This window comes from Musca vetustissima, unplaced genomic scaffold, assembly GCF_032173495.1.
Source record: "Musca vetustissima isolate MV318-11 ecotype Yass unplaced genomic scaffold, APGP_CSIRO_Mvet_v1 utg97109, whole genome shotgun sequence".
Lineage (NCBI taxonomy): Eukaryota > Metazoa > Arthropoda > Insecta > Diptera > Muscidae > Musca > Musca vetustissima.
In genome coordinates, this window is record NW_026883955.1 from 1 (window position 1) to 14855 (window position 14855).

At 34.4% G+C, this 14855-nt stretch overlaps 1 protein-coding gene across 1 annotated transcript; it reads left to right on the forward strand.

The window, feature by feature from the left end:
• The first annotated feature begins 2882 nt into the window (after positions 1-2882).
• On the forward strand, positions 2883-7318 carry LOC133330946 (G-protein coupled receptor Mth-like). Its single transcript, XM_061539344.1, has 3 exons — positions 2883-3080; positions 3308-3393; positions 7211-7318. Exons 1-3 carry the CDS (start codon positions 2911-2913, stop codon positions 7240-7242), a joined length of 288 nt encoding a protein of 95 aa, XP_061395328.1. The 5' UTR covers positions 2883-2910; the 3' UTR covers positions 7243-7318.
• The last annotated feature ends 7537 nt before the right edge of the window (positions 7319-14855 follow it).

Genomic DNA, 14855 nt, shown 5'->3' on the forward strand with positions numbered 1-14855 from the left:
GGTAGATATTTTTATCCATCATAGTTGAACAAATCTACAGCCTTCGGTTTGGTGAAAGTTGAAACAAACCAAAGTCAACACCTAGGGCTCTGGTGATCTCTGCAATTTGGAAAAAAATAAATAATTGTTCTTGTCCAAAATTTAAAAAAATAACGTAGCTGTCACATAAAGGCCCAGACCCGTTTTAAGTATTTTGAAGCATTTTTTTTTAACAAAGTGGCAATAATAATACTACTTCTTCTAATTTGTCATTTCAGGTTTTCATAAGACAATAGATCTCTCCGCACGTTTTTATACAAAATTCCCTATAGAGGTTCTGAAAAATTTTAGGTATTTTAAGGATCCTAACCATTAATTCAACCAAAATGACCCTATCTTAATATTTCGGGACCTCAAATGATAATAGACTTTGTCACAGAGAAATGTTACAAAGAATATTTTTTTATAAATTCCATTAGTCATATTAAGGCTTCTCCAAGGTCTTTGAGTCATTTTTTAACAAAAGCAGATTTTATTTGTAATTTCGGGTTCTTCAAGGATAAATCCAACCCAACCACTTACTGGTCCATATTTTGTCTGTAAATGTCTGACGTATTTTCCAACTTTAGTAGCTATTTTTATAATTCCGACTTTTCAGAATGATCTGTATTCGAAGGTCCCAGCAGCATTTTCCAAACGGAGTGCCTCTAACTTGACATTTCTGTTCTGAGGGTACCACAAATGTAGAATATTGTAGGGATAGCCCCTACAATATTCTACATTTTTTGTATATTGGGCAATTTTTGTTTGAATTTTTCGTGGTAGTCATTATAGGTCCATGTTTCCACATAGAACCCACACAAAGTTCAGGCGTAATTTTTGACTTGTCAAATTTGTCTACTGAGTGTCTGTAGTTATACCCTACATAACTATGTTGCCAGGGTATTATAGCTTTGTGCAGCCCCATGAGTTTGTAACGCCGTGAAATATTAGAGCCACCTTAAAAAAATTATCGATCATCATATCTCGACTACCTGAGACGATCTGGAAATGTGTGTACGTCCGTCCGTCTGTCCATTATAATTTGTAAACACAGTTATGGACCAATATTCACGAATTTTTGCATGTAGGACGTGTTCTAGCCAATGAAGACCCCTATTGTTTTTAGTAAAGATCGGTTAATATTTAGGTGGTGATATGGACCAAATACCTAATTTTTGTCGCTTTTTCTGGTTGCTCCAGATACCGCAATTATGGACCGAACATCGCGAATTTTTACATGGAGAAGGGGATCGGGCCAAAGAATAAGCATGCCTGTTTTAATAAAGATCGGCCATTATTTAGCGGGTCAAATAGATGACTTTTATGTGAAAAATTACAAAATTTGTATTCTATGGCGTATGTATCGGCTCCTGAAGGAAATATACCCTAGAAGTTGAGAGTATATCTAAGAGGAGTGAACGGCCTTTAAATTTATACCAAATATATTGCCGTATGTAATCGGATGTGAGAGTTAACCTTAAATATTTATAGGTGCTTACGAATTCAGATATTATATAGTAACCCATTATCACACTAGAAGGCGGAAATATAGCGCTGATCGCTTTAAAATTTTCCAAGAGGTGCCTGTTATGGTCAAGGACATCGCCTATAATTTTCAGTGATGATCATATAAAAAAATTGGAATGAAGTGGATCGAAAACATAATTTTTTGTGATTTTTTCCGAGTCGATTTATAAGCCACAAGCCGAACATCACACACAACTCAAGGTAAAGAGAATAATTATCCATCGCTACAACAAAAATCTGCTTCGAAAAGGACTGTTCCTAGAATGAAGACAAATGTCGAACTTTGACAAATTTGAATTTAATTCGCATATGCAAGTTTCGCATCAGGGCGGAATAAATACAAGTTATCAACGTACGACCTTTGTAAAGCCACATAGCCCGATATGCCTGATGAGCCGCATAACCAACGGCGAAAGGCGTCGCATAATGGTGGGCTATGTAGGTTCTTCTCCGGCATTCCTTTTCATTGCAAAACATAGATCATCACTCGAAAGAGTATAAATAATCACTTAAAATTACTTTCAAATGATCACTGCCCTTACAAGGCAAAATTCAAATAACAAAAGAGAATCTGGATAAGTAATTAGCAGGGCTGTACTGAATATTGGGAATATTCGGAAAATATGTCAGTGTAAGGAAGAGGTGCTGTTGGTCAAAAGATATAATCGTTTAAAAGAGTACAAATATCACGAAATATAGCCCAGGCTCGAAATAAACATCCGCAGAATGATGGAGTTCCGTGGTAGTTGTGTCGACCATACGATACCCTGTATGGTCGGCCCCGTCCGACTATACTGCTCCGCTCACTAGTTTTATATTACGTTTTTTTTTTCTCGGCAGCAATTTACCAAATCATAGTCCCCTTATAAAAGTCTAGATCAATTTTTGAGGAAAGAAATAAGAAAATCGGCCCGGCAGAACCTAACGTTTTTACTTGTTTAACATAGTTCCTCATTGGGTGTAATTTGGTACCAGTATTTTATAATACCTCCAATGGAATCGGACTGTTCGAATTTTTTTTTTTTTGTCCACAACGTCCTTTCCTGTTTTCTTCAATTTTAAATTGTATTGTTTTTGCTCATTCCAGCAAATGATTGGTCGGCCATGATCTATTTCTTTGGAATCAATTTGGTAATTGTACTCATCGACATAATCTTTTTCTCCATGACCTATTACAAAATCACGGTGATGCAAAGGGATATTAATAAAATCATAAGGAATGACACGAATGAGGGACGACATCAGCTGAGGACGCACAAGAATAAGTAACCACTCAATATTGATAATATCAATTTTGAATTTTCAATAATTATTTCTTTTTTTATCCCCAGCTTTGGTCTCTTTTTACGTTTATTCCTAATTATGGGCGTCTCTTGGCTGCTGGACATTGTTTCCTATATCGAAACTCTACTCTATCCGGATGACATTAATCCATTGTATTATGTTTCGGATTTTATGAATGCCATATTGGGTCTGTTGATATTTGTGTGTTTCGTCTTGAAACCCAAGGTCTTGTCGCTAATCAAAAAGAGGTAAGTTTCGTTTTGAGTACCATTTGAATTCTGATGCTTTTTATTGCAGCCGCGTGTTTTTTCCTTTTATTTATTTATTCATTTTTTTTCTGTTTGTTTTCCACACCAAAAACAATGTTTATATGACTTTTTATATTGTTGCTTTTTTCCATAAATTTATATCCACAAAAAAAAAATTATATTTTATTTGCATTCGCATAAAAAAAAAAACAAAAACAAATAAAAAGATTATTTGGTAAGCAAGATGAAACTGACAACACCACCCATTCTGATTGCGAGGAAGAGGAAATCTCTTTGAATGGTATTGGCTCAGGTACAGAATTTGTTAATTATTTTCGAAATTTTGCTTTCTTTGCCTTTATTTTCTGTTTTTGCCATTTTGCATGTAAATAATAATTAAAATTGGTTATGTGTTTGTGTGTGTGAGTTTTGGTTTTTTGTTTTGTTGCTTCTGTTTTGTGGGTGTCGGTGTCAGTGACACTGTCAGAAGTTAATTGAACTTTAGCTGGTGTTATGGTTATGGAATGCACAATGGTTTTATATAAATTTTAATTCTTTCCTTTTAAGTTCATGGTGAATGCAATTTTATGTTCAAAACTAATTATTTTATTTATTAATACGTTACTAATTGAATTAAATCTAGTGAAATTGTCGTCAAGTTCGGCCAGGTCGAACAGTTTATATCCTCCACATTCAAAATACTAAAATTCGGTCGAGTTCCCTTTATGTGGAATTATTTCAATATATAGAAAAACAGACTGGGAAATTACAACTTCGGCTAATATCTTCAACGTACCGAAAAGGACATGGGGTAATATCCAAACATGGAATTCGACAGTGATGTTACCGAGCGCCTGTTTGCACTAATTTTTGAAAATCAACGTCTATAGCCGTGATAATATCAAAAAACCATTTAAAAAAATCCAAGCGTGGGTCTCTGATTATCCCCGAAAAAAGATACTTAACCAGTGAGCGCAGCAGTATAGTCGGACGGTGCCGACCATATAATACCCTTCACAACTTCCACGAAAATCTAACTTTCTGTGATACTATATTCTGACTTTCTGGGATACTATATTCGGTCCAGTTTATCCCAAATTTATTGTCTGATTATCACCGAAAATTATAGGCGTTGTCCTTGACCATACATGGATCCTCATGGAAAATATCAAAGCGATCAGAGCTATATTTCCGCCCTCTAGTGTGGTAATGGATTACTAAATAATATCTGAATACATAAGTACCTGCAAATATTTAAGTGTAACTCCCACATCCGCGTACCTATGACAATGTAATTGGTATCTATTTAAAGGTCAATCACTCCTATTGGATATACAATCAACTTCTCGGGTCTATGTCCTTCGGGAGTAAATATATTCGCCATAGAATACAAATTTTGTAATTTTTCACACAAAAGTCAGGGTCCATTTGACCCGCTAAATATTGACCGATCTTTATCAAAACAGGTATGCTTATTCTTTGGCCCGATCCCCTACTCCATGTAAAATTTCACGATGTTCGGGCCATAATTGCGGCCTCTGGAGCGACCAGATAAACCGACAAAAAATTAGTATTTGGTCCATTTCATCCCCTAAATATTAACTGATCTTTACCAAAAACAATAGGGGTCTTCATTGGCCAGAACCCATCCTACATACAAAAATTTGGTGAAGATTGGTCCATAACTGTGGTCTCTATCGTGTTTACAAATTATAATGGACAGACGGACGGACACACATGTCTAGATCGACTCAGCTAGTCGAGATATGACGATCGGTATACTTGAAGGTGAGTCTAGGACCAATATTTCGCGGCGTTACAAACTCTTGGGGCTGCACAAAGCTATAATACCCTGACAACATAGTTGTGTAGGGTATAAAAATTGTCGCATAAAGCTCTGATATTCCCCGAAAAATTATTGGCTATATCTCCGAGCACTTCTAAAAAATATTCTTAAAAAATCTGACATTCCCTGAAGGAATGTTCATAAAAATTCACAATTTTGCTATGATTCTTCATTCTATAATTCTCGAAAAAATCCAAGTCTATAGCTCATTATTAAAAAACTTAAAAAAAAACAGTAAGGTAGTTAAGTCGGACTGGGCCGACTATATGATACCCTTCACCACTTTGGGTATATTCTACAAAGTAACCTTAAAGCCTTTTCGGAAGAACATTGACATGAAGTTGAACGAAAAAACTTTAGTGCACTATTTACCTTAAATCGGACAAGAATATATATGGGAGCTATATCTAAATCTGAACCGCTTTTCACGAAACATAGCACACATCATTATAGACACCATGTAGTACACTGTGCCAAATTTCGTGCAAAACGAAAGATATTTAGGGACTTTGGGGCACCATTTACCTTAAATCGGACGAAAATATATATGGGAGCTATATCTAAATCTGAACCGATTTTCACGAAACTTCGTACACATCATTATAGACTCAATTTGGAGCGCAATGCCAAATTTCGTGCAAATCGAAAGATCTTTAGGGACTTTGGTGCACCATTTACCTTAAATCAGACGATAATATATATGGGAGCTATATCTAAATCTGAACCGATTTTCGCGAAACTCAGCACACATTATTAAAGACTCAATTTAGTACGCTATGCCAAATTTCGTGCAAATCGAAAGATCTTTAGGGACTTTGGTGCACCATTTTCCTTAAATCGGACGATAATATATATGGGAGCTATATCCAAATCTGAACCGATTTTCACGAAACTTCGTACACATCGTTATAGGCTCAATTTAGTGCGCAATGCCAAATTTCGTGCAAATCGTAAGCGCTTTAGGGACGTTGGTGCACCATTTACCTTAAATTGGACGATAATATATATGGGAGCTATATCTAAATCTGAACAGATTTTCACGAAACTTCGTACACATCATAATAGACTTAATTCAGTACGCCATGCAAAATTTCGGGGAAATCGAAAGATATTTAGGTACTTTGGCGCCCCATTTACCTTAAATCGGACGAATATATGGGAGCTATATCTAAATCTGAATCGATTTTCAGGAAACTGAACACACATCATTCTAGACCTAATTCATTACGCTTTGCCAAATTTCATGCAAATCGAAAGATATTAAGGGCTTTTGGTACACCATTTACCTTAAATCGGAAAATATATATGGGAGCTATATTTAAATCTGAAACTATTTTCACGAAACTAAGCGCTCATCATTATAGACTCCATTTAGTACGCTATGCCAAATTTCGTGCAAATCGAAAGGTATTTAGGGACTTTGGCGCCACATTTACCTCAAATCGGACAAAAATACATATGGGAGCTATATTTAAATCTGAACCGATTTTCTTGAATTTCAATAGGGTTCGTCCTTGGGCCAAATTAGTGACTTGTGCCAAATTTCATCCAAATCGGATGATAAATGTGACCTCTGCTTTGTTTACAATTTAACATCAACAGACGGACGGACATGCATAAATCGACTCAGAAAGTGATTCTATGCATATTCTCAAAAGGAACCATGTGTCTATCTCGATTCCTTTTGCCTGTTACAAACATATGCACAAAGACATAATACCCTGTACCACAGTGTGGTGAAGGGTATAAATACTCCCCTATAGATCGCATAATTCCTAAGAAAAAGAAATTAAAATTCCACGCCTATAAGTGTGGAAAATTGTTACGCCTATAGCTGTGATAACTCTTGAAAAAGTAAAATACGCACGCCTATGCTCTAATAACTCTTTGGAAAAAAATTATAAAATATCAATACCTAAGACTGCGTAAATCCTTGGAACTCTATTCTTAAAGCATCCACGTTTATAGCTTCAAAATAAACACATACTTGTTTTGAGAACTGTATTTTTCAAACATATAAAATTATTTCCTTTTTTTTTTTGGATTATTTTTATTTAAATCGATAAACTTTAGTTATAAGTTTTTGGACCAAAATCCTATATGGCCTAACATAATTTTCAACTAACAAACACAAGGTACTTTTGAACTGGCATGAAACAATCTTATATGTATGTTTTTGTTAGCACTTTTGGAGAAAGAGCAAGCTAAAAAAAGAAATAACCATTAATTACAATTAAACAAAATTAAACAACTAATTTTCGTAATTATTTTTTTTTTGTTACAGATGTCAGCAAAGAAAGGAAGGAGCTCAACTGAGACCAATGGTAAAAAGAACTGCAACATCCCAACTCAGCCTATCGAAAATTCAAATGAGTCCAATACCAACACGCTAACCAGGAATTTATCTATACTTAAAATACTATTAGTTTTATTTATGGTAATTTGAATAATGTCAAAATTGTTATTTTTTTAATGTCATTAGTATTTAAGAAAAAATAACACTCTCCCAAAAGTATTATGACAGCTGTATATGTCTTTGTATGTACATATAAATGTATGTATTGTTGTAGCAAAAACTGCATTTTATATATTTAATTTATTTTTGTAATATAGTTTTGTAATATTATTTCAATAAAAAAACAAATAATTTGTATTTTTGTAAAAAATTATTTTTACGACATTTGATATGTGACATTTAATAATTGAAAGAAATATTCTTAAAAAATCCACACATATATGCTTACAAAATACGCGATTATAGTCCCGAATTTTCTCGCAAAATATAAATGCGATAATCCTTAATAATTTTCATAAAAATATCCTCAACAAGCATTATCTTTAAAAATCCCCGCCTAATCACAGACAAACCTATGAAAAATCCACGCCTATTGTTAGGGAAATTTTCAAAAAAAAAAAAAAAAAAACATATTATCGGGGCGTTTCTTTAAAAACTTTAAATAATTAAATCCACGATTATCGTCTTGGCAATTCTGTGAAAAAAAATCAAAGTCTATTATTAGGGCGATCCTCTGAAAAAATATTCTTTAAAATCCACCCCAACTGTTAGGTTAGGGCAATTCTCTTTAAAAAAATTTTCTGAAAAATCCAAGTTTCAATTTTCTGGGTGGCCCTCTGTAAAAAACCAGTGAGCGGAGCAGTTTAGTCGGACGGAGCCGACCATATGATACCCTACACAACTTCCATGAACATCTAACTTTCTGTGGCACCACATTCTGAGCTTGGACAATATTTCGCGATGTTTGCACCCTTTTGACCCACTAGAGGTCAACAAATATTACTACTATTCAGTACAATTACTTGTCCAGATTCCCTTCAACGTGGGTTGTTTTGTGATGTTCGGATTTCAATTGTGGCCTGTAGATCGACTCGAAAAAAACTACGTTTTCGGTCCACTTCATCAAAATTGGTATCAATTTAAAGGTCAACCACTCCTTCAGGGGTAAATCTATATGATATAGGATACAAATTTTGACATTTTTCACACAAAAGTCAGGGTCCATTTGACCCACTAAATATTGACCGATCTTTATCAAAACAGGCATGCATATTCTTTGGTCCGATCCCCTTCTTCATGCAAAAAATTTGGAGTGTTTGGGCCATAATTGCGGCCTCTGGAGCAACCAGAAAAACCGACAAAAAATAAGTTTTTGGTCCATTTCATCCCCTAAATATTAGTAGGGGTCTTCATTGGCCAGAACCCATTCTACATGCAAAATTTCGTGAAGATTGGTCCATAACTGTGGCCTGTATCGTGTTTACAAATTATAATGGACAGACGGACGGACGGACACACATGTCTAGATCAACTCAGCGAGATATGACGATCGGTATATTTAAAGGTGGGTCTAGGACCAATATTTCGCGGCGTTACAAACTTTTGGGGCTGCACAAAGCTATAATACCCTGACAACATAGTTGTGTAGGGCATAAAAATACTCAATAAAAATTCACGCCTATTCTCAGGGAAATCCTATAAAAATGCAAGCCTATTTTCAGGGCGGTTCTCTGTAAAACATATTCCTTAAAAATTCAGGCCTATTTTTAGGGCAATTCTCTTAGCAAATATCCATTAAAAATACACACCTATGGGGAGGGAAATTCTCTGCAAAAAATCCAAGCATATTATAAGCGCGATCTTTTGAAAAAAAAAATATTCTTTTAAAATCCATGACTATCGTCAGGGCAATTCTCTAAAAAAACAAAGTCTATTATCAGAGCGATCATCTAAAAAAAAAATATTTAAAATCCACTAATACTGTCAGGATAATTATCTGAAAAAATGCAAGCCTATTTTCAGAGCTATCCTCTGAAAAAAAAATTCTCTCAAAAAAATCCACGCCTTTTGTAAGGGAAATCCTATAAAAATTCAAGCCTATTTTCAGGGCGGTTCTCTGTAAACTATATTCCTTAAAAATTCAGGCCTATTGTCAGGGCAATTCTCTTAACAAATATAAAAATACAAACCTAAGGGGAGGGAAATTCTCTGAAAAAAAACCAAGCATATTATCAGTGCGATCTTTTGAAAAAAATATACTTTTAAAAAAATATACTTTTAATCTAAAAAAACAAAGTCTATTATCAGCGCGATCATCTAAAAAATATTCTGTAGTGTTGGCGGTTTTTTTGGGATATTATTTGTAGTTTGTTTTTGCAAAATAGTCAGGGTGAATCCCAGTTTGTTGTTTTTATAAAAAAACAACTATTTATAGGTGGGGAATGTATGACATTGTTTATCGAGGGGTAAGGCAGGGAAGACTATAGTTCCGGATCACGCCACTGATCCTAATCAGTTCCCTTAGTTTTTTGTAGGGATATTCTCCCCAGAAGCTATTGCTTCTATACAAAAAACCTTTCATATCCAAATGTCTCTTGTAACAAAGCGAAGTACTTAGCAGCCCAACGACATAAACTGCATGAGAATTTCGCTGGTGCCTCACTTCGAGGTTAACAAGGCATTTACAAACAATACCACACCTTTACCACTGTTGTGGGTTGTCACATCGCGACAAATGCACACAACGACTTTGTTGGTGTTGCTAGTATACAGCAACAAACCATACAGTTTAACCGTGCCTGCGTCTACAACTTCCGTAGTGTTGGCGGTTTATTTGGGATACCATTTGTATTTTGTTTTTGCAAAATAGTCAGGCTGAATCCCAGTTTGTTGTTTTTATAAAAAAACAACTATTTATTAGTGGGGAATTAAAAATATTCTTTAAAATCCACTAAAACTTTCAGGATAATTATTTGAAAAAATGCAAGCCTATTTTCAGAGCTATCCTTTGAAAAAAATTTTCTCTTAAAAATACACGCCTTTTGTCAGGGAAATTATCTGAAAAATCCATGCCTATTATCAAGGCGATTCTCTAAAAAAATCCATGCCTATTATCAGGGCGATCCTCTGAAAAAATATTATTTAAAAATCCACGCCTGTTTCCAGGACAAATCACTGATCATGTGAAAAAGTTTTTTTTTAAGCCACGCCAATTACCCGGCAAATCTCTTAAAAATATAAACAAATTATTAGGGTTATCCTTTGAAAAAATAGTTTTTAAAATTTGGCGGCTGTTTGTAGGAAAATTTGCTGAAAAAAATTCTTTAAAATTCACGCCTGTTAACAAGGAAACTCTCTGAAAAATATTCTTCACGCCTATTGGTAGAGTTTTGGAAAAAATTTTATTTAAAAATCTACGCCTACTGGCAAAGAAATTTTCTAAAAAATATTTATTAGAAATCACACGCCTTTGGCAGGGCAATTGTCTAAGAAAATAATCTTATAAAATCAACGTCTACGTAAATGTATTGTGGAATGACAAATTTAACCATTTTGTTCCACGAATTTTTACCCTTAACAATAGAACTATTTTCTGTGCACACATTTAATGCAACTATCCTAAGTAGGATATGAACAAAATTTGAAGTCGCTACATCCATGCATTCGGGAGATACAGTACCTTGTTTTGCCTTGATCTTTTCGATTGAAAAAATCGATTAATCGAAAGCCGACTTGTATATCCCTAGTATGCCCTATAATAAACAGTAAAGCCTATTTTTAGGCGCTAGCTCAATAATATTCAAAATATATATTATTATTTTTAAAATTATTTATTATTGATTATATACATGACAAGATTATAGGAAAACAAACAACCAACGATTTATGCTTGTTCGCCGACAGCAATAAACTACTTTAAGTAAAAAATTTAATTTTAAACTTAACGGAAATGTGGAAGTACGTCCATCTTTAAGGTATCACTGTTTGTATGTTTGTATACAAACAAAGTCAGTGCAGACAACATGAGTAATTCGTAAATACTTCGCAATAAAGAAAACCTACTTCGTGGTGCAAGGAAATTATGTTTATATACAAGAAATTTGGAAAGTTTTAAATAAAATAAAGTGCCTCATATGTAAGTTATTGAAATTTAACTTCACTCAAATAAGATTTTAATCAATAAATATCGGCTGTGTCCAAAGAATTTCCATTAAGATGCATAAACAAAAGGTTATTCGACACTACAGTCCATTGGTGCGTGTATTCCATTGTGTACAGTGTTTCGCGTACAACAATATATGGGCAATATTGCCATTGTTTTAACATAGCTGAAGCGGAGGTTTAACCCTTTATAACTCGGGAATTACTTAAGTATATGAAAAAAGTGAATAGTTTTGGGTTAATTGATCTGTCGTTGCAAACTGTTCATGGTATTGACCGCGAAACTTTATTTTGGTGGAATCTATGTATACTTTAATGTAAAAAATGTGTAAAAACAGGTTGAGGCGTTTTTATGTTCTCTATCGATTTGTGACTAAGCCACTCATTTCACTGTCTTCGTGTCAAAGTAAAACTAGAAGCCAACAAAATGGGGACTACGCCCCTTATGTATCATTTTTCAAAATTTTATCTACATCTACATTTAAATGATGCTGACATTTTGAAGCTCGATTTTGAGTATTTTTGAATTTTACTTTTAGCTTTAATACGCATACAGGATTTTCTAAAAACCGATTATAACATTATTGTAGTCGCGAATCTGATATATATTTGTTTATGTAGTAGTGATATATATTTTGTTTATGTAGTATGCACAGCTTCAGAGCAATACTCATCCGAAGGCGAGAATTTTGTGCGATCAAATTTCTAAAAAAACTATTTTTCGGGCCAAATTTTTAGATCTGTCAACTGAATGATATGGGTACCCGCGATCAGTAAGGTTTTTTACGTTTCGGATGATATAAAATCTTCTTCGTGAAAATCCATCTACTAGAACGGCGGGAACTGGCCTTCCAAAAACACAAAATTTGGCAACAAATGTTTTTGAAAATATCGCGGATTTATTTGCGATTTCTGTGTATCATTACCGCTTCAATAAATGACCTCATACGGATTTTGATCTTTTTCGAAAAGAGAACTTTAAAAACTTCAGCCGAAAGAGAGATGTACCCAATTTATCTCAAAAATAGTGTGAGCTGGCACATCCATGGTTCTTAATGGACCACATTGAAATCGGTATAGATCGATGTATTTTTTTATGGTGCACACCGAAATCGGATGAGCGTTAATGGCATATGGAGTTTTCGGAAATTATTCGCGTTTTACGATTTTTTGGGTACTTCAATGCAACGTGTGGCACATCTTAGCCGTCAAATGAAATTTCGCAAAATATACATGGATTGGAAGATAAACTTCAGTACTTCATAATATTATTTTCTTTTAAGATTTATTCCTATTTATAGAACCCCAAGATTTATCGGAAGGGTCTTGATAAAATCCGCAAGGCGTAACTTATACCCAAAAAGTGATTATTTATACCCTACACAACTATGTTGTCAGGGTATTATAGCTTTGTGCAGCCCCAAGAGTTTGTAACGCCGCGAAATATTGGTCCTAGACCCACCTTTAAGTATACCGATCGTCATATCTCGACTAGCTGAGTCGATCTAGACATGTGTGTCCGTCCGTCTGTCCATTATAATTTGTAAACACGATACAGGCCACAGTTATGGACCAATCTTCACGAAATTTTGCGTGTAGGATGGGTTCTGGCTAATGAAGACCCCTATTGTTTCTGCTAAAGATCGGTTAATATTTAGGGGATGAAATGGACCAAATACTAAATTTTTGTCGATTTTTCTGTTCGCTCCAGAGGCCGCAATTATGGCCCGAACATCGTGAAATTTTAAAAGGAGAAGGAGATCGGGGCAAATAATAAGCATGCATGTTTTGATGAACATCGTTCAATATTTAGCGGGTCAAATGGACCCCCACTTTTGTGTGAAAAATGACAAAATTTGTATTCTATGCCGTATATATTTACTCCTGAAGGACATAGAGCCATAAAGTTGATAGTATAACCAAGAGGAGTGGTTGGCCTTTAAATTGATACCAAATATATTGTCGGATGTACTCGGATGTGGGAGTTACATTTAAATATTTACAGGTGCTTACGTAGTCAGATATAATTTAGTAACCCATTATCACACTAAAGGGCGGAAATATAGCGCTGATCGCTTATAAATTTTCTATGAGGTTCCAGTTATGGTCAAGGACGACGCCTATAACTTCCGGTGATGATCAGATTATAATTATAGGATAAAGTGGGCCGAATACTTATTTTTTTGTGTTTTTTCGAGTCGATGCCAATAATAGGCCGAACACATAACACAACCCACGGTGAAGGGAATCTGGACAATTAATTAAAAGGGATTCAGTACAGCCCTTTTAATTAATTGTCCAGATTCCCAGATTGTCCAGATTGGTAATATTCGGAAAATATGTCAGTGTAAGGAAGAGGTGCTATTGACCTCTAATCGGGCTAGATGGAGCAATTATCAAGAAATATTGCCCAGGCTCGGTATAAACATCCGCAGAAAGTTAGAGTTCCGTGGTAGTTGTGTAGGGTATAATATGGTCGGCCCCGTCCGATTATACTGCTCCGCTCACTGGTTTTATATATGTCAATTTTTCGGCGAAATTCGGGTAAAATAGCACAATAACCCTAACATTTGTTTCTGAAATTTCTTGTATAAAATTAAAAAAAAATATTTTTTCGAACCAAAAACAAATATTTTTCCTCAATATCTTGATTTGTTGTCGCTGTGATTTACAAACCGCTATACGGACTTGTGTGATTTTGATATCATTTGATTCATCATGGTGTTCAGATTATGTATATATTTTTAAATTAATTTTTATGTGTGTATGCCATTAATAAATTGAAAATATTGACGTAATCTCCTATATATTTTTTTTATTTTTCTCATATTTCGCGAATATTATAATATATTCATATTCTTATTTTACGGAGGAAGATATACATATATCAACGTTTTTGGTCAATATAATAAACGGCGTAATTTTAAGATTTTTTTCTTATGCCCAAAATTAAAACCTCGATAAACTTTTGCGCGCATCAACCAAAAATTTGATCGCGAACGGTTTCGGAGTCAGAACATTTTTCTGTATATGTGTACCAAAAATCATTGATGTGCCACAAAAACAAAAAAGCTGATTTTTTGAAAATGGAATATTAAAAAATTGGCAATATTGGCCATATATATTATTAAAAATATTAAAATTGTTGTTTAATACTAAAGTCAGTTAAGTTACGGCATGACCCATATGGAATTTCCCAAAATATATTTTACTATGGTAGACCAGTAAGTTTTCAACCTATCATTCAAATCAATCGATTATTTCGAAGATGATTATTTCCTTTAAGGGGACCCCCCCCCCATTCTCGGGGTCAAAAATTTTGTTGATTTAATTCGATTCTACACTAATTCAAGAATGTCTCTACAAAATTTCAAGTGAAAATCTCAAGAACTCTTGAAGATATAGCCGATTTATTGTGTCAGCATCAAGTGACGGCTGAAGGGCTTCTCAAACTTTAAACGCGTTTTTCTCT